This window comes from Nomascus leucogenys, chromosome 18, assembly GCF_006542625.1.
Source record: "Nomascus leucogenys isolate Asia chromosome 18, Asia_NLE_v1, whole genome shotgun sequence".
NCBI classification, from domain to species: domain Eukaryota; kingdom Metazoa; phylum Chordata; class Mammalia; order Primates; family Hylobatidae; genus Nomascus; species Nomascus leucogenys.
The window spans coordinates 98,048,443-98,074,042 of NC_044398.1; the positions used below are offsets into that span (position 1 = coordinate 98,048,443).

At 47.7% G+C, this 25,600-nt stretch overlaps 1 protein-coding gene across 3 annotated transcripts; it reads left to right on the top strand.

The window, feature by feature from the left end:
* The first annotated feature begins 1,613 nt into the window (after positions 1-1,613).
* On the top strand, positions 1,614-23,614 carry C18H16orf89 (chromosome 18 C16orf89 homolog). Of its 3 annotated transcripts, none has more exons than XM_003269243.3 (8): positions 1,614-2,057; positions 5,136-5,285; positions 7,236-7,386; positions 9,063-9,180; positions 11,528-11,663; positions 12,348-12,452; positions 19,815-19,901; positions 23,258-23,614. In XM_003269243.3, the coding sequence occupies exons 1-8, from the start codon at positions 1,850-1,852 to the stop codon at positions 23,386-23,388; spliced, it is 1,086 nt and encodes a 361-aa protein (XP_003269291.2). In that variant the 5' UTR covers positions 1,614-1,849; the 3' UTR covers positions 23,389-23,614. The 3 variants fall into 3 exon arrangements, with proteins under 3 accessions (XP_003269291.2, XP_030653537.1, XP_030653538.1); XM_030797677.1 differs by having other exon boundaries at positions 23,327-23,614; XM_030797678.1 differs by lacking the exon at positions 12,348-12,452 and having other exon boundaries at positions 1,725-2,057.
* Positions 23,615-25,600: the final 1,986 nt, after the last annotated feature.

The window sequence follows — 25,600 nt, forward strand, 5'->3', positions numbered from 1 at the left end:
ACTTTAGTGGTGTTCTTTTGATTATTGATACAGATCTGTAATGTCTTAACTGAAGCCCTTGGGACCAAGTATGTTTCTGAATTCAAAATTGTTTGGATTTTAGAAAGATAATGTGGTGCACATACATACAACAGCCCCAGCAAGGTTTGAGACAGCACCCAGGAAACCAACATTAAAATTTCTGCAAGGAAAGAGATGCGCGTTCACACTGAGTGAAATAAATAAGGACGCTAGGTCCTCACTTTCTGCTGTGGTTTGAATGTGTGCCCTAAAGTTCGTATGTTGGAACCTTAATTCTCAATGCAACAGTGTTGAGAGATGGAATCTTTCATGAGGCCTCTGCCCTCATGAATGGATTCATGCTGTTACTGCAAAAGCGTGTTCCTGATAAATGAGTTTAGCTTCTTTCTCTTCTCTCTCTCTCTAGCTCTCTTGCCCTTCTGCTCTCCACCGTGGGATGATATAGCAAGAAGACCCCCACCAGATGTAGCCCCTTGAACCTGGACTTCCCAGCCTCCAGAGCTATGAGCCAAATGAATTGCTTTTCTTTATAAATTACTCAGTATCAGGTATTCTGTGGTAGTAGCACAAAACTAAGACACTGCCCAGTATACCAGCTACATGTGACTATCAAGCCCTTGAAAGATGGATAGTCTGAATTGAAATGTGCTTAGCCTGGCATGGCGGCTTACACCTGGAGCGCCAGCTACTTGGGAGGCTAAAGCATGAGGGTCCCTTGAGCCTAGGAGCTCGAGACTGCAGTGAACTATGACCACACCACTGCACTCCAGCCTGGGCAACAGAATGAGACCCTGTCTCTTAAAAATAAAATAATAAAATAATTGTGTTGTGAACATAAACTACTCATCAATTTCAAAGACTTAGTATGAGAAAAATAAAAATAAATCATTTCTATATTGATTACAGATGTAATTATAATATTTTAAATATTGGGTCAAATAAACTAGATCGTTAAAATTAACTTCACCTGCTTATTCCTGCTTTCTTAGATGTGGCTACTAGGGAATTTGGAAATGCACACATGCCTCATCTTTGTAGCTCCAATTCTATTTCAGTTGGACGGTGCCCTTCTAAGGAAGTTTGCCTCAGTTCAAGGCAGATGTGCCCTCAAATGAGTGTGTTTCAAATTTATTTAAAACAAAGCCTCGGTGTGGTGGCTCAAGCCTGTAATCCCAGCACTTTGGGAGCCCGAGGAAGGTGGATCGCTTGAGGCCAGGAGTTCAAGACCAGCCTGATCAACATAGTGAGACCCTGTCTCTATTTAGAAAACTACAAAAATTAGGGAACCATGGTGGCACATGCCAATTGTCCCAGCTATTCAGGAGGCTGAGGCAAGAGGATCTATTGAGCCCAGGAGGTCCAGGCTACAGTGAGCTGTGATCAAACTACTGCACTCCAGCCTAGGCAAGAGAATGAGACCCTATTTCAAAACACAAAGAAAGAAAAAAAAATCGTTTTGCTTTCAGAGCTTTTGGATTTGTGGGTTGAATTGCAATTGCTAGATCAAAGATCTAGCCTGTGAGCCTGGAGAATCAGGGCTGAGAAGGACAGGGCGGACACCCCTCTCCCCAGCATCCCGCGGACAGCAGGCTCTATGCCCAGGACTGGCCTAACCTCCGCTGCCTAACCGTCATCCCCCTGCAGCCACCCTTCCCAGAGTCCTTTGCCCAGGCCACCCCAGGCTTCTTGGCAGCCCTGCCGGGCCACTTGTCTTCAGGTCTGCCGGGGGAGGTGGGGAGGAGGCAGGAGGAGGGCGTGCAGAGGCAGTCTGGGCTGGGCCAGAGCTCGGGGTGCTGAGGGTGTGACCAGCTGTGAGCAGAGGCCAGCCATGGCCAGCCCGGGGCTGCTGCTCCTGCTCTTACTGACGGCACTGCCACCGCTGTGGTCCTCTTCCCTGCCTGGGCTGGACATTGCTGAAAGTAAAGCCACCATTGCGGACCTGATCCTGTCTGCCCTGGAGAGAGCCACCGTCTTCCTGGAACGGAGGCTGCCTGAAATCAACCTGGATGGCATGGTGGGGGTCCGGGTGCTGGAAGGTGAGTGAGCCCCAATTCCCCTGGCTGGACACTGGGAAGCTAGCTCTCAGCTTTGTCCCCTGCCCTGCTCTGTACGCCTGGGACCTGGCAGTCTCCTGGCCCCAGGCTATAAGGAGAGAGGAGGCCAGGGGCTGGATCTTCCTGGCGGCTGTGGCCCAGCTAACTGTTATGCAATTTTTTAGAAGTAGGAAAGATTTAAAGGCAACATGGGAAGGGATTTGGGAATCATCTTTTTCTCAGAATGAAATGATCCATTTGACAGCCCCTCCTGACACGCTATGAACAAGAGGAGCAGGGAGAGTGCCCCGTTAACAGATATTTGTGGGAGGGCCCCTCCCCTTGAGTGAGGTGGCTGTGGACAAAACTGAGGACCCTCAAGATCGGGTTCCAACCCCACTTCCTCCACTTCCAGCCAAAGTCTCCTGAAGGTTCTGCAAAAACAGTCAAGTGTTTGTTTAACTTTGAGAGCTATAAGATCCCCAAGAAGGGGGCTGGAGACAGGCCAAGGCAAACACACACACACACATGCGCACATCATGCACACACACACAAGCACGCATGCACACACACATGCACATCACACACACACAAGCACGCATGCACACAAGCATATCACACACACACACAAGCACGCAGGTGGCTCCCACTGGGCTGGCTGCTTCCTGGGGCGCATGTGATAGCAAAAGCTGTAGTTCACTAAGTATCTGCTCAAAGTGGGCACAACCCAGGTGCATTGCATGGGGTACTTCAGTGCCCTCTCCCCGTCATCCCTGAGGTTACACCCATTATTATTATCCTCTTTTAGCAATGAAGGGAGGGGGTTCTCTTAATCACGACTGGGTAGCATTCACTGGCAAAGCAGCCCCACCTAACAGCCTGAGACCAGGGTCCACCCTCCTTGGCAGCTGCAGTGAGCCCGGCTTCTCCGCCCATGCCACATCCCACATCCACTGCCCCTTCTCCTCGCAATAATCTTGCTCCATAACAGATTCCCTAGGAATTCAGCGCTTAATACAACCACAACCGTGAACTGTGCCCAGAAGGGAGCAAAAGCAGTGCCAGTGCCCAGAACAGAGCTTCAGAACTGGACTGCCCAGGTTCAAATCCCGGATCTCCCCCAGCTGGCTGCATGGCACTGACTTACCTGCTCTCGTGGAGTTTTGGTTTCCTCATCCTTCAGCCGCAGCTGGTGGATGGGAGCATCACACGATCATGCACATGTATCTCGTGGGATTGTGTGTCTGTGTCATCTTAACAGTGGGGCTCAGTACTTGTCAGCCGTTACTGTTTCCATCTATCAAAGCACTCAGCATCCTTGACTAGCAGCAACGGCTTCCTCATCTGTGTCTCTCTAAACAATGAGCTCCCAGTGGGCAGGGTCTATGTCCCATTGCAGCGGTCCCCAACCTTTTTGACACCAGGGACTGGTTTTGTGGAAAGCAATTTTTCCATGGACTGAGGTGGAGGGGAGGGTTTCAGGACGATTCACGTGCATTAAATTTATTGTGCACTTTATTTTTTATTTATTATTATTTATTATTTTGAAACAGAGTCTTGCTCTGTCGCCCAGGCTGCAGTGCAGTGGTGCCACCTCAGCTCACTACAGCCACCACCTCCGGGTTCAAGCGATTCTCCTGCTCAGCCTCCCAAATAGCTGGGATTACAGGCACCCACCACCACGCCCGGCTAATTTTTGTATTTTTGGTAGAGATGAGGTTTTAGCATGTTGGCCAGGCTGGTCTTGAACTCTTGGCCTTAAGTAATCCACCTGCCTCGGTCTCGCAAAGTGCTGGGATTACAGGCGTGAGCCACCGTGCCCAGCCCACTTTCTGTTTATTGTTATTATGTTACAATATATAATTATACAACTCACCATAATGTAGAATCAGTGGAAGCCCTGAGATTGTTTTCCTGCAACTAGATAATCCCATCTGGGGTGACGGGAGACAGTGACAGATCATCAGGCATTAGAACCTCAAAAGGTGTCTGCAACCTAGATCCCTCATATGTGCAGTTCACAACAGGGTTCACACTCCTGTGAGAATCTAATGCAGCCACTGATCTGACAGGAGGCGGAGCTCAGGCGGTAATGAAAGCGAATGATAGGGAGTGGCTGTAAATTACAGATGAAGCCCAGCTCGCTCACCCACCACTCACCGCCTGCTGTGTGGCCCCCTTCCTAACAGGCCATAGACCAGTACTGAACTGGGGATTGGGGACCTCTGTCCTATTGGACTTTGTAGACCCGGTGCAATCACAGGACTAGACACTGTGACACACAGGTAGGCCCTCCCTGTCAGCACTCCCAAGCCTGTACTTCTTCCCTGTGGGTTTGCCCACGGAGGGGGCTGAGCAGAGGGGGTGTGACAGAGCCCGTCGCCCTGGAGGACTACCTCAGCATCCTTCTTAACCTAGCCCATCCTCCCTAACAAGGTTCCTAGCTGACTGCAGCTGCCCTACTTCATCCCTCGCCCTCTCAGCCCTGCGTGGATGCTCTCAATCATGTCTCCCCAATTTCTGGCCACCTCTGGATCTTCACCATTGTCTCCCACCCCAACAAAGCCACTGCTAGCCCACAGGGTACCTCTGTGGGAATTAGAAAAAGGCACTTCCTTCTTGAAGTCATTTGACAGCCATCTACTGGGAAATTGTCTTACTGCATATACAAACCCATGATCCAAATGTGTGCTGCCCTTGTGCAGTGTACAACCTGCTCAACTGTACACAATGGTTCTCTACCCTGCAACCTTTCTCTGGCCATCCAGCAAGAAAGTATACGAGTCAAGGATTTGAGGATTTGAACCTCAAGTATCAAAGATTTGAACCCAGGCCCACCTCCAGAAACCAAGCTCTCAGCCACCACCTTCTACCACTCTGACACCCATTCTCATTGCCCAGATCACCCCCATCCCGGCCTCATTTCCAGTCAGCTCAGTAAATCCTTCCCCTCTGAGTGCTGGAGAAGGCAGAGAGGCTCCCAGGAAGCATTAGACTTTGGGGCATTTTTTTTCCTGTTCCAAGGCAAAAAAAAAGTCCCGATTCCAAATAGTAGAATCAATTAACTCTGCTCCCTTCCAGAGCAGCTAAAAAGTGTCCAGGAGAAGTGGGCCCAGGAGCCCCCGCTGCAGCCGCTGGCCCTGCGCGTGGGGACACTGGGGGAGAAGCTGGAGGCTGCCATCCAGAGATCCCTCCTCTACCTCAAGCTGAGTGACCCCAAGTACCTAAGAGGTGAGCACACGCAGGGTGTCCCATTCCCTCAGGAATAGTGCCTCCGGGGATGTAGACTGAAATAACCCAGTGTGGGCTCTCCTGGGGCAAGGCTGGGCTGGGACAGTCCGTAACCAGGTTGGACCTGTCTGCCGAGCAAGCCACAGACGAGCCCTGGGGACGTGCGGTCATCCTTGACTTCAGACTCTGATGGGCTCTCCTACCCACACAGAGGGGTGCGGAGGAGGCAGGGTGTCTTCTCTCACGCATTCAGCGCACGCGCAAGCTGGAGGTCCTGGTCCTAGACCAGAGCGGAGGGGCTGGGCTGTCCCAGAGGGAAGAGTGTCCAAAAGGCAATTCAACCCTTTGCACAGAAAATAGTAGTATCCCATGTCACCAAATTATTTTAATCCACTTCATTAAATGTCAGTAGAAATTCCTCAAGTTGTCCACACACTATTTTGCAAAACAATGGGGTTTATCTTTCTCATGCCTTATGACCACTGAGAGTCTCTCTCTCCTCACCAGCCCCGAGTGACCCTGCAAAAGGTCCCATCTAATAAGTCTGGCTGAGTTGTTCCTGGATGGCAAGGGCGGGGCACAAATAACCAGTCCATCATGCTGTTCCAACCCTGTCCCCCCTCCCATCAGATGCATGGGGGTGAGCGGGGAGGTAGCTAGGCCATGCTTCATGCTCACACGGCAGTCCAGCCGCAGGGACCACAGCCCAGGCTGACCTTTCCAATGTTAAGGTCCCCCACTCTCTCCCAGGCCTGGTCCCTAACACTGTCCCCGCCTATGTCATCTTAAAGATGCCTGTGACTGGGCATCTGTTTAGTTAAGAGCTCCACTTTCTCACCAAACCGAAGGGTATAACCAATATCACCTCCCCACTAATTCCACCTCCTCACTTGTTTTTCTTGCGGGGGAGTTTTTTGGGTTGTTTGTTTTTGTTTTTGTTTTGCTTTTTTTTGAGACAGCATCTCACTCTGTCTCTCTCTCTTTTTTTTTTTTTTGAGACAGAGCCTCACCCTGTCGCCCAGGGTGGAGTGCAGTGGCACAATCTCAGCTCACTGCAACCTCTGCATCCTGGGTTCAAGTGATTCTCCTGCTTTAGCCTCTCTCAAGTAGTTGGGACTACAGGCATGCGCCACCACGCCCAGCTAATTCTTTTTTTTTTTTTTTTTTTTTTTTTTTTTTTTTGAGACGGATCTCGGCTCACTGCAAGCTCTGTCTCACGGGTTCATGTTATTCTCCTGCCTCAGCCTCCCGAGTAGCTGGGACTACAGGCACCTGCCACCACACCCAGCTAATTTTTTGTATTTTTAGTAGAGATGGGATTTCACTGTGTTAGCCAGACTGGTCTTTAACTCCTGATCTCAAGTGATTCGCCCGCCTCGGCCTCCCAAAGTGGTGTGAGCCACCGCTCTTGGCCATGCCTCTTAAAAAAAAAAAAAAAAAAAAAAAAAAAAAAAAAAGCTGATCATAGCCCACTGCATTCTCCAACTTCTAGACTCAAGCAACCTTCCTGCCTCAGCTGGGACTACAGGTGCACACCACCACATCTGGCTACTTTTTTTATTTTTGTGGAGACAGAGTCTTGCTATGTTGCCTAGGCTGATCTTGAACTTTGGGCCTCAAGTGATCTTCCTTCCTTAGCCTCCCCAAGTGCTGGGATGACAGGCGTGAGCCCTGCACCTGGGAAACTAACCCTTTTATTTATCTGGGGCTTCCATGGGATGCAGTGGGTTTAGTCAAATCCCATCCCAACACTGTTCCTATTGATTAGGGGGAAAATGGTTTTATAAGCAAAAGGAGCTTTCTTGAGTGTTTCAAACCCAATCTGGGACCAGGAGACAGGGCTTAGAGTCCTGAGCTGCACCTGCCAGTGGGCAGGGCTGCAGGAGGAGGTGGGGACACGCTCCTGGGTCACCCCCACACTCCACCCCATCTATCTGTCCTCTCTGCCAGAGTTCCAGCTGACCCTCCAGCCCGGGTTTTGGAAGCTCCCACATGCCTGGATCCACACTGATGCCTCCTTGGTGTACCCCACGTTCGAGCCCCAGGACTCATTCTCAGAGGAGAGAAGCGACGCGTGCCTGGTGCAGCTGCTGGGAACCGGGTGGGCCCTGCACTTGCCCTATTTGCTGGAAACCCAAACGCACTCGTTCTCAGCTGGTCCTGTCCCGCTCCTCCTTCTCCAAGCCCTAGGGCTGAAGCCAGGGCTTTGTGCAGACACAGGTGCAGCTCCCTGTAGCCGCCAGGCACTGCCCTCTTCTACTCCAGCAGGGTCCGCGTTGCTCCAGCCGCCCGCTGGCCTCCCATGCCACAGCAGGTCTTCCAGCAGCCATGGCTGAACACACCACCTCCAGGCCCCAGGACAAATCCCCAATTCCTCTCCGCCGTTCCCAGTCTCCAGGCCCCTAGAGGCCTCTTTTCAGACTCTCCAAGGCTTCCTCCCACTTCAAAGACTTTGCTCCCCCCACCCCACCCACTCCACCTGCTGGGCCTCAGGAAGTCTGCCCATCCTTCAGGGCTGGCACCAGCATCCTACCTCCAAACCCCATCCTACCTCTGACCCCAGCACATAGCAGACCTCCTGTGAGGGCCTCTCCTGGCACCTCTTATAGCCACAGATGCAATTTACATTTGTTTTATGGACCTATCCCCATCCCCAGTGAGGATGCAGCTCTGGGGAAGGCAGGACTGAGCCTAGTTGGACTCCTCACTTTATCCTGGTGTTTGGTGGGCTTGGAGCAAGGCCCCAGGGCAGCCCTGGGTGCAGGGGCCCATGGGCAAAGTGGGCAGCAGATGCCCAGGCCGCATCCTCTCAGCACCCTTCAGAGCAGTGCTTGGGCCAGGACACAGCTGGACTCACGGAGGGGCTGGGCCTCAGCCAAGGACCCCTGCTTTTTAAAAATTTTTATTTATTTTTATTTTTTTTTAGACAGAGTCTCACTCTGTCCCCCAGGCTGGAGTGCAGTGGTGTGTTCTTTCTCGGCTCACTGGAAGCTCTACCTACCAGGTTCAAGCGATTCTCGTGCCTCAGCCTCCTGAGTAGCTGGGATTACAGATGTGTGCCACCAAGCCCAGCTAATTTTTGTATTTGTGTGTGATTTTTTATTTTTATTTTATTTTATTTTTATTTATTTATTTATTTTGAGATGGAGTCTCGCTCTCTCTCCCAGGCTGAAGTGCAGTGACACGATCTCAACTCACTGCAATCTCTGCCTCCCAGATTCAAGTGATTCTCAAGTGATTCTACCTCAGCCTCCCGAGGAGCTGGGATTACATGCACGTGCCACCACACCCAGCTAACTTTTGTATTTTTTGTAGAGACAGGGTTTCATTATGTTTGCCAGGCTGGTCTCGAACTCCTGACCTCAGGTGACCTGCCTGCCTCAGCCTCCCAAAGTGCTAGAATTACAGGTGTGAGCCACGGCGCCTGGCTGGTGCAGGAGGAATAAGCGTGTTGGGCCCAGATTCCAAGGGGTCTGGTTTCAAGTACCCACTGTTCAGGGCTGGAAAAGATGTGATTTGGCCCACGGAGCAATAGGAAGTTTCAGCCTTGGTGGCTTCCTCAACCCCGGAATAGCTCTAGCGTAATCTTTCCTGGGCTAAGGCAGCCAGATTTAGCAAATCAAGATGCAGGACTGCTGTATTTTCTCTGGCAACCCCCATGCCCAGCTGGGTGTCTGGAATCTACTGGGAGTTCCAACAACTACAACTGGGGGGCTGGGAAGATGCAGGGCGGAGTCAGCGCTCCATCCTTAACAGCTTGGAACCACTTTCCCCCAGGATGGACAGCAGCGAGCCCTGTGGCCTCTCAGACCTCTGCAGGAGCCTCATGACCAAGCCCGGCTGCTCGGGCTACTGCCTGTCCCACCAACTGCTCTTCTTCCTCTGGGCCAGAATGGTGAGTGCCCAGGGAGCCCCCGCCGTGCCAGGGGAAGGGGAAGGAAAAAGGAAAAGGGGTGGCCGGACGTGGTGGCTCATGCCTGTAATCCAAGCACTTTAGGAGGCCAAGGCAGGCAGATCACTTGAGGCCAGGAGCTCAAGACCAGCTGGGCCAACATGGTGAAACCCATTCTCTACTAAAAATACAAAAAAAAATTAGCTGGACATGGTGGCATGCACCTGTAATCCCAGCTACAAGGGAAGGCTGAGGCAGGAGAATCGCTGGAACCCGGGAGGCGGAGGTTAGAGCGAGCAAGATTGTGCCATTGCACTCCAGCCCAGGCAATGGAGTAAGACTCTGCCTCAAAAAAAAAAAAAAAAGAAAGAAAAGAAAAGAAAAAGAAAAAAGAAAGAAATGCAACGGGGCTTGTGGCAGTGTAATTTTGTCTGCTACACACAAGGAAAATAAGCAGAGCTTTGGATTTCTACTTGGGACCTCAGGAGGGAGAAGTAGGGCCCCTACCATACTCCTGCTGTGTAATTGAGCTGATTTGGGATCTGGCATTTGGGATTCTGTTGGGCCAGTGAAACAGATAGGTTTGCCTGCTGAACTGGACTGTAGGGCATCAGAAAAACACAATGAGAGAGAGAAAGAGAGAATAAAAGAGAATCATCAGAAAGAACTCTGTAAACAAAAACAAATGAATGAGGCCGGGCACGGTGGCTCACGCCTGTAATCCCAGCACTTTGGGAGGCTGAGGTGGGTAGATCACTTGAGATCAGGAGTCGGAGAGCAGCCTAGCCAACATGGTAAAACCCCGTCTCTACTAAAAATACAAAAATTAGTTGGGCATGGTGGCATGCACCTGTAATCCCAGCTACTCGGGAGGCTGAGGCAGGAGAATCACTTGAACCAGGGAGGCAGAGGCTGTAGTGAGCTGAGATCATGCCACTCCGTTATATATGCCACTATATATATATATATATGCTGCTGTCTATATATATACATATAAAAAAAAGAATAGAAATATATATATAGTGGCATATATATATACACACACCAGTATATATATTGCTTTTCTTTATATATGTACCACCACACACACCACTATATATATATGCCACTATATATATATCGCTATATACCACTATATATATACCACTATATATACCGCTATATATATACCACTATATATATACCACTATATATATGCCACTGTATATATATGCCACTATATATATATGCCACTATATATATATATTTCTTTTCTTTCTTTCTTTTTTTTTTTTGAAATGGAGTCTCACTCTGTTGCCCAGGCTGGAGTGCAGTGGCACGATCTCAGCTCACTGCAACCTCTGCCTCCCAGGTTTAAGCAATTCTCTGCCTCAGCCTCCCAAGTACCTGGGATTACAGGCACATGCCAACATGCCCAGCTAATTTTTGTATTTTTAGTAGAGATGGGGTTTCGCCATGTTGGCCAGGCTTGTCTTGAACTCCGGACCTCGTGATCCACCCGCCTCGGCCTCCCAAAGTGCTGGGGTTACAGGCACCAGCCACTGTGCCTGGCCATATATATTTCCTCATACAGAAAGGTAGGGTCCATTATCTTTATTCAAAAAAAAATGTGATTCAGTGTCCAGAAATCCTTAGCTGAGGAGACACTCTCTGTTTTTGTTCAACAGAATTTAAAAATTATTATTTCTCTGCAAGCTGTGACAGACCAATATTTTTATAAATACAATAAAAACCATATTACAAGGGAATTATTTTGATCATTAGATTCAGCAGGTGGAAAGTAACTCTGACCACTGCTACAGAAGTGTCTAAAGCCTGCTGTCAACTCCTGTTCTTCTCTCCCAGTGTGGGGAGTGACCAGCCCGGTTCTTGGCCCACACTTTGAGTAGCACTGAAGCTGCCCGCGGGTTCAGGCTGGTTGTAGATTGCATTGCCCCCGCGTTCGGTCATATAGCACCTCCTAGTGGCCCAGGCATCACGTTGGGCACTTCCCAGCTGTGTCATCCTCCTACATGAGAGCCCCTCTGGTGCCGTTCCTAGAGGCCTCACCCTTTCCTGATAAAAACCCTTGAGGCTCAGAAAGGTTACTTTAGCAAACAAAGATCACACCGCTCCTAAGTGGCAAAGCTGGATCTCGAACTCAGGTCTCTCTGATGAAGGAGTCCCAGCAGGCTGGGGGTGTGCATGGGGAAGAAATCCTGCAAAAAGGAGAAAAAGACCTGCCCTAAACACAGCCCTAAACACAGCCCCTTGCAAGACCGTCTCAGAACTGCAAGACTTTCCCATAGCAGGGCGTGTGTCTGTCATCTGTACCACTGACTCCTTTGTCTTTGGGTGTTTGTCTCCCCAGAGGGGATGCACACAGGGACCATTCCAACAGAGCCAGGACTATATCAACCTCTTCTGTGCCAACATGATGGACTTGAACCGCAGAGCTGAGGCCATCGGATACGCCTACCCTACCCGGGACATCTTCATGGAAAACAGTATGGCCAGCATTCTGCCCCTGGGACAAAGGAGCAGGGTGTCCCCCACCAACACACACACACACACACACACACACACACACACACACACACACACACACGGAGTTGCCAGATTAAGCAAGTAAAAATACAGAGTGCTCAGTTAACTTTGAACTTCAGATAAGCAATGAATCCATTTTTAATATAAGTTTATCCCAGCTATTTCATGGGATATACTTACACTCAAAAATTATATTCATTGTTTATCAAAAACTCAAATGTAACTGGGCAGCCTGTATTTTACCTGCCACTGTGTGACAGCTTCCTGCCCCCAAAGGCTGCCCCAGTGATGGAGCTCTACACAGATGGACCAGGTGACTGGCAGACCCACAAAGCCTTATGGATGAGACAGACAGGGAGTCCTTGGGAGGCTGCTCGCTGGCTGGGGTGTCCAAACCCCTCCACTCATCCTGACTTTGGAGCAGCCCTGACCAAGGCCCTCAGTGGGAGGCAGGACACAAGTGTGGGAGCCCCTAGCTGCTCAGGCAAAGGCCTAAGTTGCCTCCTTCCCACCCCTGCATCGAACGGCCACGTCCTAAGCCTAACCCAGGCAGATGGAGGCAGGCGGCACCGTGGCAGCCCTGGGGAGTGGGAGGAGGTGGGCCTGGGGGCAGGCCTGCAGACGGGCCCCGTCTTTACTTCCAGTCATGTTCTGTGGAATGGGCGGCTTCTCTGACTTCTACAAGCTCCGGTGGCTGGAGGCCATTCTCAGCTGGCAGAAACAGCGGGAAGGATGCTTCGGGGAGCCTGGTGAGCTGCGCTGCTGCCCTGGTGAAGAGCGGGGGCAGTGGGGGTGGGGGAGGCTCTGAGATTCTAGGCCAGGTATGGAAACAATGCATTGGTGTTAAGGTTGCTGAGGGATTTGTAATCTGCAGGTGCACACACAGACGTGTACACACAAGTAGAAATGGGCTCGGAGCCTTGGAAGCCAAAATGTGGCAAGACAGGAGGTCGTCTTATTGGAAGGTGTTGGCCCCTACAGCTGCATTAACAAGCCCATTTGTATTGTACTGTTTTTATGCTGATGATAAAGACAAGTCTGGGTGATTTATAAAGAAAAAGAGGTTTAATGGACTCACAGTTGCACACTGCTGGGGAGGCCTCACCATCATAGTGGAAGGCGAAAGGGATGTCTCTCATCGTGGCAGACAAGAGAGAAAGAGAACTAAGCACAAAGGGAAACCCCTTACAAAACCGTCAGATCTGTGAGACTTATTCACTCCCGTGAGAACAGTATGGGGGAAACGGCCCCCATGATTCAGTTACCTCCCACCAGGTCCCTCCCACAGCACATGGGAATTACGGGAGCTACAATTCAAGATGAGATTTGGGTGGGGACACAGCCAAACCACATCACCATTCATTCAGCAAGTACATATTGAGCACCTACTAATGTACCAGACACCATCTAGGCTCTAGGGAAAACCAGAGGCCCGAGGAAAAGAAACATAAATCACCTGAACAAACCAAGAAGTGAAATAATTGCACGTTCTGATAAGAGCTATAAAGGAGACGACAGGGTGAGGAAGAAAAGAACTCCAGGGAAGGCTCTCCAGGTGGGTGGCCGGGAACAACTACGTGGGAGGAGGTGACGTAGCAGAGGGTGGAGAGGTAGAGGACTCAGCCACTTCCTAGCCGTATGACACTGGACAGCTGGTCCCTTTAGAATAAGCAGCTTCACCCCTCTGAGCCTCAATTTCACTGTCTGTAAATAAATGAGCATAGTAATCCCCACCCTTCCTGAGCTGCAAGGAGAGTTGACCTAACACATTTGAAGCCACATAGCCTGTGCCAGGTACATGGCAGCTCCCAGGAAATGCCAGCGTCCTCATTAGGAGCTTGTGATGCTCCAAGAAGCAAAAGCTTTTGAAATAAGATGGTGCGTTTTTAAAACAGAGCTTATACAATGAAGATTCTTAGGCCCCCAGACGTAAAGCTTTGGCAGGTTGGGGATGGGGCTGTGGAACTTGCATTTTTGGCTTTATTATTATTCTTAATAGACACGTAATAATTGTACATATTTATAGGGCAGTGTGATATTTCCATACATGTATACAATATGTAAAGAGCAGATGCATCACCTCAAACATCTGTCATTTCTTTGTGTTGGGAACATTCCAAATTCGCTCTTCTAGCTATTTGAAAATATACAATAGGCTCATGCCTTATAATCCCAGCACTTTGGGAGGCCAAGGTAGGCAGATGGCTTGAGCTCAGGAATTAGAAACCAGCCTGGCCAACATGGCAAAACTCCATCTATACCAAAAATATCAAAAAAATTAGCCGGGTGTGGTGGCGCACATCTATAGTCCCGGCTACTTGGGAGACTGAGGTGGGAGAATCACTTGAGCCCAGCAGGAGGTCGAGGCTGCAGTGAGCCATGACTGCACCACTGCACTTCAGCCTGGGCGACAAAGCGAGACACTGTCTTTAAAAAAAAAAAAAAAAAAATCCCACAAATTGTTGTTATTTGCAATCACCCTATAGTGCTATGGAACGGTACCACTTATTCCGCCTCCTGGCTGTACTAGTGCATCCCCTAACCAACCTCTGGTTATCTCCTCTCCCCCATCCTCCTCCCCACCTCTAGTAACCACTATTCAACACTCCACTTCTTTTTTTTCAGGGATGGAGTCTCGCTCTGTCACCCAGGCTGGAGTGAAGTGGCGCTATCTCGGCTCAGTGCAACCTCTGCCTCCCAGGTTCAAGCGGTTCTCCTGCCTCAGCCTCCCAAGTAGCTGGGACTACAGGTGCATGCCACCACGCCCGGCTAATTTTTGTATTTTTAGTAGAGAGGGGGTTTCACCATGTTGGCCATGCTGGTCACGAACTCCTGACCTCAAGTGATCCACCCACCTCAGCCTCCCAAAGTGCTAGGATTCCAGGCGCCCAGCCTCAACACTCCACTTCTCTGAAATTAACTTTTTTAACTTCCACATGTGAGGAAGGACATGCAACATTTACCTTTCCATGCCTGGCTTACTTCAATTAGTATAATGTCCTCCAAGTTCATCGATGTTGCTATGAATGAAAGAATATGGTTACTTTTATGGCTAAATAGTATTTCATTGGGTCTGTATACCACATTTTCTCTGTCCATTCATCTGCTGATAGACACTCAGGTTGCTTTATCTTGGCTACTGTGAATAATGCTGCAATAAACATAGGGGTGCAGATGTCTCTTCAACATACCAATTTCCTTTCCTTTGGATAAATATCCAGTAGTGGGATTGATGGATCATATGACAGTCCTATTTTTAGCTTTTTGAGAAATCTCCACACTGCTTTCCATAATGTCTGTGTATTTGGGGTCTTTTGTGGGTCTATACAAATTTTAGGATTTTTTTTTCTATTTCTGTGAAGAATGTCATTGGTATTTTGATTCAATCTGTAGATCACTTCAGTAGCATAATGTCTTACATTCCCATAAACACTGTGTAAGAGTTCCCCTTTCCCTACAGCTTTGCCAGCATTTGTTATTTGTTGTCTTTTTTTTTTTTCTCTCTTTTTAGACAGGGTCTCACTCTGTCACCCAGGCTGGAGTGCAGTGGTGCGATCTCGGCTCACTGCAACCTCTGCCTCCGGGGTTCAAGAGATTCTCCAGCCTCAGCCTCCTGAGTAGCTGAGACTACGTGGGAGCCACCAACACCCGGCTAATTTTTGTATTTTTTGTAGAGATGGAGTTTCACCATGTTGCCCAGGCTGATCTCGAATTCCTGAGCTCAGAGTGATCCACAAGCTACGGCCTCCTAAAGTGCTGAGATTATGGGCATGAGCCACTGCACTTAGCCATTTTTTGTCTTTTTGATAGTAGCCATTCTAACAGGTGTGAGATGCTATCTCATTGTGGTTTGATTTGCGTTTCTCTGATGATTAGGGATGGTGAGCATTTTTCATAGACCTGTTGGCCATTTGTATGCCTTCTTTTGAGAGATGTCTATGCAGCTCATTTGCTTTTCTTTTTTTCTTTTTTTGAGACAGTCTCGTTCTGTCACCCAGGATGGTGTGCAGTAGCACAGTCTCGGCTCACTGCATCCCCCACCTCTCCGGTTCAAGCGATTCTCCTGCCTCAGCCTCCCGAGTAGCTGGCATTACAGGCACCCACCACCACCACGCCCAGCTAATATTTGTATTTTCAGTAGAGACAGGGTTTCTCCATGTTGGCCAAGCTGGTCTTGAGCTCCTGGCCTCAAGTGATCTGCCTTCCCAAAGTCCTGGGATTACAGGCGTCAGCCGCCTCACCTGGCCATATTTTGTTTCCTGTAGCATTGAAGCATATTTTGAAGTCCAGTAATATGATGCCTCCAGCTTGTTCTTCTTCCTTAGGATTGCCTGGCTATTTGGGGTCTTTGGTGGGTCTATACAAATTTTAGGACTTTTTTTTTCTATTTCTGTGAAGAATTTCATTGGTATTTTGATTCAATCTGTAGATCACTTCGGTAGCATGGACATTTTTCACAATATTAATTCTTCCAATCCATAAACATTGGATGTCTTTTCATTTTTTGTGTGTTCTCTTCAATTTATTTCACCAGTGTCTTTTACAGTTTTCCTTGTAGAGATCTTTCACCTCCTTCGTTAAATTTATTCCTGGGTATTTTGTTTTTAGCTCTTATAAATAGGATTACATTCTTGATTTCTTTTTCTGCTAGTTCATTGTAGGTGTATGAAATCCTACTGATTTTTTGTATGTTTATTCTGTATTCTGCAACTTTGTTGAATTCATTTATCAGTTCTAAGAGTTTTTTTGGTGGAACTTTTAGGGTTTCCTGTCTATCAGATCATGTCATCTGCAAACAGGTACAATTTGACTTTCTCCTTTTTCATTTGGATGCCCTTTTTTGTTTCTCTTGCTTAATTGCTCTGGCTAGGACTTCTAGTACTATGTCGAATAAAAATGGTGAAAGTAGGCACTCTTGTGTTGTTCCAGTTCTTACAGGAAAAGCTTTCAATTTTTCCTCATTCAGTGTAATGTTGGCTGTGGGTTTGCTTGTCATATATGACCTTTCTTATATTGAGGTACGTTCCTTCTATACCTAATATATTGAGAGATTTATCATGAAGGGATGTTAAATTTCATCACATGCATTTTCCTGCATCTATTAAGATGATTATATGATTTTGTCTTTCATTCTATTGGTGTAATGTATCATATTTATTGATTTGCATATGTTGAACCATCCTTGCATCCCTCCAGTAAAGTCCCCTTGTTCATGATGAATGATTTTTTTTTAAATGCAAAACATTCATTACTTACTGGAAGTGGTCAAAGTAGGAAAGCCATGAACGGTTTTTAATGTGTTGCTGGGTTTGGTTTGCTAGTATTTTGTTAAGGATTTTTGCATCTAGGTTCATCAGGGAAATCGGCCTATAGTTTTTTTGCTGTTGTTGTGTCCTTGTCTGGTTTTAGTATTCAGGTAATGCTGAACTTCTACTTGTAGAATGAGTTTGGAAAAATTTCCTCCTCTTCAATTTTCTGGAGGAGACTGAAAAGAATTGGTATTTATTCTTTAAATATTTGGTAAAATTCAGCAGCGAAGCTGTGAGGTCCTGGGCTTTTTGTTTTGGGGAGACTTTTTATTACACATTCAATCTCATTACTCATAATTGGTCTGTTCAGGTTTTCTATTTCTTCTTGGTTCAATCTTTGTATGTTGTATGTGTCCAGAAATTTATCCATTTCCACTAGGTTTTCTTTTTTCTTTTTTTTTTTTTTTTTTTTTTTTGGAGACAGAGTCTCACTCTGTCGCCCAGGCTAGAGTGCAGTGGCGCAATGTCAGCTCACTGCAACCTCCACCTTCCAGGTTCAAGCGATTCTCCTGCCTCAGCCTCCCGAGTAGCTGGAATTACAGGTGCCCACCATTGTGCCTGGCTAATTTTTAGTAAAGATGGGGTTTTACCATATTGACCAGGCTGGTCTCAAACTCCTGACCTCAAGTGATCTGCCCACCTCGGCCTCCCAAAGTGCTGGGATTACAGGCATGAGCCACCGTGCCCAGCACACTCCACTAGGTTTTCTAATTTGTTGTTCATAATAGTCTCTAACAATCCGTTGTATTTCAGTGGTATCAGTTGTAGTATTTCCTTTTCCTTTCTGATTGTATTTACTTGAGTCTTTTCTCTTTTTTTCTTAGTCTAGTTAATAATTTATTTGTTGATCTTTTTAAAAAACCAACTTTTTGTTTCACCGATCTTTTGTATTGTTTCTTTAGTGTCTTATTTATTTCTGCTCTGATCTTTACAATTTCTTTCCTTCTACTAATTTGGGGCTTGATTTGATCTTGCTTTTCTAGTTCCTTGGGATGTATCATTGGTTCATTATTTGAAATCTTTCTGCTTTTTTGATGTAGGCATTTATTGATGTAAATTTCCCTCTTAATACTGCTTTTGCTATATCCCATAGGTTTTGGCATATTGTGTTTCTATTTTCACTTGTGTTAAGAAATTTTTAAATGTTCATCTTAATTTCTTCATTTGCCCATTGGTCATTCAGGAACATGTTGTTTAATTTCCCTGTATTTGTACAATTTTGAAAGTTCCTCTTGTTAATGATTTCCAGTTTTATTCCATTGTGGTCAAGAAGATACTTGCTATGATTTAAATTCTTTTAAATTTGCTGAGACTTGTTTTTTGGCCTAACATATGGTCTATTTTGGAGACTGTTCCATGTGCTGATGAGAAGAATATATATTCTGCAGCACTTAGATAAAATGTTCTGTAAATGTCTGTTAGATTCATTTGGTCTTAAGCGCAGTTTAAATTCAGCGTTTCTTTGTTGAGTTTCTGTCTAGATGATCTGTCCAATGCTGAGAGCAAGGTGTAGATGTCTTCAGCTATTATTGTATTGGAGTCTATCTCTCCCTTTATATCTAATAACATTTGCTTTAGGGTTCTCCAGTGTTTAATACATATATTTTTTGAATTGCTATGTCCTCTTGTTAAATTCATTCTTTTATCATTATATAATGACCTTCTTTGTCTCTTTTTACAGTTTTTGACTTAAAGTCTGTTTTATGTAAGTATAGCTACTCCTTCTCCCTTCTGGTTTCCATTTATGTGAAAGATCTTTTCTCACTCTTTCACTTTCATTCCATATGTGTCTTTACCAGTGAAGTGAGATTCTTGTGGGCAGCATAAAGTTGGGTCATGTTTTTTCATTCATTCAGCCAGTCTATATATCTTTTAAGTAGGGGACTGAATCAATTTGCATTCAAAGTTATTATTGGCATGTGAGGGCTTACTTCTCATTTCATTGCTTTCTGGTTATCTTCTATATCCTTTGATTTTTTTTCTTCCTTTCTTATTGTTATCACTGCTGTTTGGTGCTTTTCTCTGGTGATAGTTTTGCTTCTTTTCTCTTTCTCCTTTCTGCTTTCCCTCTACCAGTAACTTTTATACTTTTTCATGTTTTCGTGATAGTGATTATTGTCTTTTTCTTTTCAGATGTAGGATTCCCTTGAGCACTTCTTGTAAGGCCGATCTAGTGGTCAGTTTTTGCTTATCTTGGAGGGACTTCCATTTTTAACAGGCACCTCCAGTGGTTCTGATGGTGGGTGTCTGGGGAGTCACAATTTGGAAAACCATCAGTAGATGACAAATTCAGGCCATGAGAAAGGATCTGCAGACAGGTGCAGGTGGAAACTTCTGGAATAGCCTCAAGTTTCAAGAGAAGACCTAACTTCCTTGAAATGTTATGGGGCAGGAGGTTTAGTGAGTAACATTTAAAAATTCACCTTGGGACCAGTTGCAGTGGCTCACACATATAATCCAGTACTTTGGGAGGCCAAGGCTGGAGGATCACTTGAGCCCAGGAGTTCGAGGCCAGCCTGGGCAACATACTGAGATCTCATCTCTACCAAAAAAAATTTTTTTGTAAACAGCTGGACATGGTAGTTCATGCCTGTAGTCCCAGCTACTTGGTAGGCTGAGGCAGGAAGGATTCTGTGAGCTCAGGAGTTTGAGGCTGCGCTGAGCCAGAATTGTGCCACTGCACCCAGCCTGGCCAACAGAATGAGGCCCTGTTTCTAAAATAAAAGAAAAGAAGTAAAAAGAAATAAAAGTGTAAAAAATAAAAATCTCTCTTGAGAAGTTCAACTTTTGCTCTTCTCCCAGATGCTGAAGATGAAGAATTACCTAAAGCTATTCAATTTCAGCAGCATTTTTTGAGGAGAGTGAAGAGGCGAGAAAAACAATTTTCAGGTAATGAAAATACCCAAGGGAGTTTCTTGACATGAAACTGAAATATCCTAGCAAAACAGAGGCCTGTGTTTATTCTCTGCTCAACTTGGCATCACCAAAGGGGCACTAATCAGAGGGCCTTCATGTTTGAGAGGTGGAAGGGAGGATGGGGGTCCGTGATGGCCTCCTCTTAGAAAGTGGGGAGACAGCCTGGGCAACATAACAAAACCCTGTCTCTACTAAAAATACAAAACTTAGCTGGGCATGGTGGCGCACGCCTGTAGTCCCAGTTACTCGGGAGGCTGAGGCATGAGAATTACTTGAACACAGGAGGTGGAGGCTTCAGTGACCTGAGATTGCACCACTGCACTCCAGCCCAGGTGACAGAGCAAGACCCTGTCTCAAAAAACAAAAAAAGAAAGAAAGAAAGTGGGGAGTCCAGAGATACTGTCTTTTGTTAAAGGAGCATAAAAGAGAAGTTTCAGTTGTTAAAAATCGCAACAGTAACCCTTCTAAGTCAAGGTCTGGTCAGGAAAATAGAACCTGCATCAGGAACTTCAACAGAGGGAATTTACTAGAAAAAACTCATCTCAGAGGTGTTGTAAGAGCTGAAAACAGAAAAGGTGGAAAAACCCAGAGATTTTACTGTTTCAGGAAGCCACTACCCTCCCTAGAGCTGGAGAATGGCAGGAGGAGGCGGTGTTAACAGAGCCTGCAGGGGCTGAACAAGGCGGAGACAGAGAGAGGAAGGGAGAAATATTCTGGCTTCTCCCCTCATTCCACCTGCACCTCCTGTTGGTCGAAACCAGTAGGCAAGGCATCCTGGGAAAGGTAGTTTGGAGAGGTCTGTGTGCTGGCGTTTGGAATAAGGAAAGGCAGAGAAGGGACCCGAAAGCCAATGAATGGGCAAGTGACCAGAACAGTTTTGGTGGCCACACAGCCCAGTGCTCCCAGAGCTGCCCCAGTTTACACCTGTTGTCTTGGAGCCATTATGAATAGTGCCCTCTTTCCTCCAAAGTGTCCTGGTTGTGACAATAAACTGTATGGTCAGTTCGCCAATGTAGAGAAAGTGAGAACAGGATATAAGTATATTGGGAAGGGAAGAAAGGCAAGAAATAATGTAGAAGAAAGGGAAGGAGGGAAGGACACAGGAAGGGAGGAACCAAGAAGAAAGAGAGGACTTTGATTTCAATTTTTCATTAATAAAAAATAAATAGGCCAGGCACGGTGGCTCATGCCTGTAATCCTAGCACTTTGGGAGGCTAAGGCGGGTGGATCACCTGAGGTCAGAAGTTTGAGACAAGCCTGGCCAACATAGTGAAACCCTATCTCTACTAAAAATGCAAAAATTAGCCAGGCGTGGTGGCGCATGCCTGTAGTCCCAGCTACTTGGGAGGCTGAGACAGGAGAACTGCTTGAACCCAGGAGACGGAAGATGCGGTGAGCTGAGATTGTGCCACTGCACTCCAGCCTGGGTGACAGAGTGAGACTCTGTCTCAAAAATAATTATAATAAAATAAAATAAAGTAGAAAATAAATAACTGCAGGCAAAAGCAGGAAGGGATACGGAATAGCCAGCTCACAGAGTGGATGTCCAACATACGTGGGTATATGATTCCAGTAACTAAACATCTCTCTATCAACCCCACTGTGGCCTCATCACCCACCTATAGGTGGACAGGAGAGAGGAGTGAAAGCAGAAATCCAGTGAGTCAGTTTCATAGCTGCCACCAAAGGTCACGCAGGAGAAGGGAGAGAAGTTCCCAGGAGACTTCCAGAGGCCCTACCCTAGCTAGGCCTTTATGACACAGAGGGACTAGGGCTGCCTAAGGCTGGGGTGGTAGGGGCCTGCTGTGCACTACCTGGTCAGCTGCCTGTCCCCACAGCCCAACACGAGGACTGTCCTAGGGACTGGGGCGGAAGCCACAGAAATTCCAGAGCCCAAGGCCTTTCCTGGGACACCTCCAGGTTGACCAGCAGCAGCCTAGAAAACTGCCCGGGAGGGGTGTGCTCATTCTTGCACTTATGGCACTTATGACACAAGCCCGCGGAGCAGGAGGCAGCTGCTATAGAGACTAGGAGCATAAGGTTTCAGTCCCGCGTCTGCCTCTTACTTGCTGTGAAAGTCACACAACCTCTCTGAGCCTCATTTTCCTCATCTGTAAAATGGGCACCAAACTGTTGGGGACTAATAACTGATCATTGTGCGAAGCCCTCCCCATTGTATTTGGCATACAGTAGGCCACCAAGAGGCATGACCTGCCAGGGTTCATCATTTGGCACCTTGAAATCTGCATTCTCCCTCCCTTCAAGAGACCTGGCTGGGGTCCCCTCCCCTTCCCAAAGTGTCTGGGTAGGTAGGAAAGAATTCCTGGCTCCCTCCCACAAGCGCACAGATTGTGAGACTAGAGGCGTGCAGCCCACTTTGAGCTCAAAGAACTAACTACATCTAAGGGTTATTATCTCAGACAAGTGCTCAGGCTTGAGACTCTTGACTCCATGAGCCATGAGGTCACATGGGACCAGGCAGACCAGAGGCAACTAAGAGGAAGGACGGTGGGGTCAGGAAATGAGCTGTGGAGTCACGAGGGCCAGGGGCTCAGCTCGGCTACCCGAGCCTCAGTTTCCCCATCTCAGAAGGTCTTACATAGGACCTGGGACAGGATTCCGGTGCATGAGGTAGGTAAGTCAGGGAAGCAGGCTAAGCCAGGCAGGAGCTGGACAGAATGCAGCCTCAGGTCAGATCCCCCCGCAGGGTAGGAGGGGAATGCCTTGGAGCATAAATTGCACCACAGAGTCATCCCCCTGGGACAAGGTGGCCAGGCTTTTGTATCCCTGTATTGGTAAGTTATTTGGGAGGGACATACCTCCCAGAGAGGGGAGCCCTTAGCAGCTGGTGGAAGGGCACCCAGCCCAGCAAAAGGGGACTAAGAGAGCACCAAAGCACCCACTCAGTGTCTTGCAAGTTGCCTGGAATGACATCTGAAAAGTACTTTTTTTTTTTTTTTTTGAGACAGAGTCTCGCTCTGTTGCCCAGGCTGGAGTGCAGTGGCACGATCTCGGGTCACTGCAACCTCTGCCTCCTGGGTTCAAGCGATTCTTTTGCCTCATCCTCCCGAGTAGCTGGGACTACAGGAGCATGCCACCATACCTGGCTAATTTTTATATTTTTTTAGTAGAGACAGGGTTTCATCATGTTGCTCACGCTGGTCTCGAACTCCTGATCTCAAGTGATCTGCCCACCTCAGGCTCCCAAAGTGTGGGATTATAGGTGTGTGAGCCACCACGCCTGGCTGAAAAGCACTTTCAATGGGACTGTGTTGAATAAAGGGCCAAGGTTCTTGCCACCCAGCACTCATGGGGGCTCTCTCCCCCAGATGGCTGCTCCTCCCACAACACAGCCACAGCAGTGGCAGCCCTGGGTGGCTTCCTATACATCCTGGCAGAACACCCCCCAGCAAACGGAGAGCCACACCCATCCACACCGCCACCACCAAGCAGCCACTGAGACGGATGGTTCCACGCCTGCTGCCTGGATGAGGAACAGCTCCCTTTAGTCCTCATCCCTTACATCCTCGAGGGCACAGGTCACATCCTGGGAAGAAGGCATCTGCAGGATAAGCAAAGTCACCCCGACTCCCCATCTTGGAAGCCCTGAGTAGGCAGGGCCAGGGTAGGTGGGGGCCGGGAGGGACCCAGGTGTGAACGGATGAATAAAGTTCAACTGCAACTGACCCAGGGTTGAGTCTTGTTTCTCAGCTTTGAGGACAACCTTGGACAACCTCTTGGTCTGTTTCAACTCTCCAATCCCACTCAACACAAATTCTTTTTTTTTTTTTTAATTAATAGATGAGGTCCCGCTCTGTCACCTAGGCTCACTGCAGCCTCGAACTCTTGGGCTCAAGCAATCTTCTCATCTCACCTCCTGAGTAGCTGGGGCAACAGGTGTGTGCCACCATACCAAGCTAATTTTTAAATTTTTTGTATAGATGGGGGTCTCACTATATGGACTTGGCTGGTCTCGAACTCCTGGCCTCAAGTGATCCTCTTGCCTTGTCCTCCCAAAGTGCTGGGATTACCGGCATGAGCCACTGCACCCAGCCACAGATTCTAAAAAGACCCATAAACTGATATCTTAAAGGCTATTTGTTCAGGTATCAAATATAGTATCTTTCCAAGTGGGAGAAGGAATTGTCTTGGAAAAAACAGTTCAGGTCATGAGCCAGAACTCAAGAGATAACCACGAAAGGCAGCACATACTCATTTTTACATCCTGAGCACAAAACTCTGCCGTATCATTACACTGCATCACATGGCCATCATGTCATTTTACAAAACACAGTATAGCATAGAGGTTGATGGTGTGGTTCTGTAGCCAGGCTGCCTGAGTTCAAGTCCCAGTTGTCTGTGTCCATGAGCAAAGTCACCAAGTTCTCTGGGACTCAGTTTTCTCATCAGTAAAATTGGGATAATAATAACCCCCACCTTGGAGGGGCACAGTGGCCCGCCCCTATAATCCCAGCACTTTGGGAGGCTGAGGTGGGAGGATCGCTTGGATTCAGAAGTTCGAGACCAGCCTGGGCAACATAACGAGACACCTCCCCACCAACCCTCACTGGGTGCAGTAGTGAACACCTGTAGTCCCAGCTACTCGGGAGGCTCACTTGAGGAGGGAGGATCACTTGAGACCAGGAGTTCAAGGCTGCAGTGAGCTATGATTGCGCCACTGCACTCCAGCCTAGGTGACAGTGGGAGTCAAAAAAAAACAAAACCCAGCCCCTACCTCAATGTTACCTCCACTGCTGTGAGTATTGTGTTTCTAGAATACTGGAAACAGTGCCCATAACACACTAAGTGCCAGGTAAACGTTACCTGCTGCCTCAAGTGTTGATGTCCCATTAACTGTGGGCTCCTCTAGAAGCTTCCAGAAGAGGCCGCTGCCTTGTCATCGGTTCTCTCGTTCCCAGCTTACAGCTCTTCCCTCGAGCTCTGACACAGTGTGACTATATCTGAATGTGTTCCCTGGAGCTCTGACACTAATTTAGCAATAAAACCTTCTGGGAAGTTATTATGGGTTCTGGTGCTGTCTGTGGTGCTGATGACAGCCTGCATGCATTAGAGCCCAGGGTAGAAAAACCAGCTAAAAACCCGGTCCCAGGGCTGCAAACCTCTTTACACGCATTGTCCTGCTTTGCCTCAAGGTGGAAAATCACCACGGATCATCCTCATGTGGCAACTTAGTCATATGTGAGCATCTGAATTAAAATATCCTTGGCTGTTTCTGTGCCCAGCTGAGCAGCCCAGCTGGGTAGTGGGGCACATGGTTCTTCTCGATCTTTTCTTTAGGAGGTAGGTTCCCTTGACCTGATCCTCTGCTGCGGTCCTCTGAATGCCTTCCCATGACTGCTCTTAAGTTGTCAGGCCTCGAGGAACATCCCTGGATTCTGCTGACAAGTTTGACTTGCTTTCTGGAGGTTGCTGTTTTCTTGGGAGAACCAAGGGCCAGAATGTCATATCCACCTGGCACTCTGTGAGCTTTAAGGATTTCTTTCACACTGTCTTGCAAACAAAGGTTTTCCAAAACAGGCACACCACCTTGACAGAAGTCAGCTGCACATAAACAAATCGGGGGGATTATGCTCCACCCCTGTGCTTCCTGAATTGGGGATGGAGTCCTCACTGGAGCCTGACACTGGTTCATTTCAGAAGGCTTCGGTTAC

What these genes read in the sequence shown, in the direction of transcription:
- C18H16orf89 (XM_003269243.3), top strand. Translation starts at nt 1,850, where the DNA reads ATGGCCAGCCCGGGGCTGCTGCTCCTGCTCTTACTGACGGCACTGCCA. An exon ending in GTGCAGCTGCTGGGAACCGG is followed by an intron (nt 7,387 to 9,062) that starts GTGGGCCCTGCA and finishes ACTTTCCCCCAG; the next exon opens with GATGGACAGCAGCGAGCCCT. An exon ending in GCGAGAAAAACAATTTTCAG is followed by an intron (nt 19,902 to 23,257) that starts GTAATGAAAATA and finishes TCTCTCCCCCAG; the next exon opens with ATGGCTGCTCCTCCCACAAC.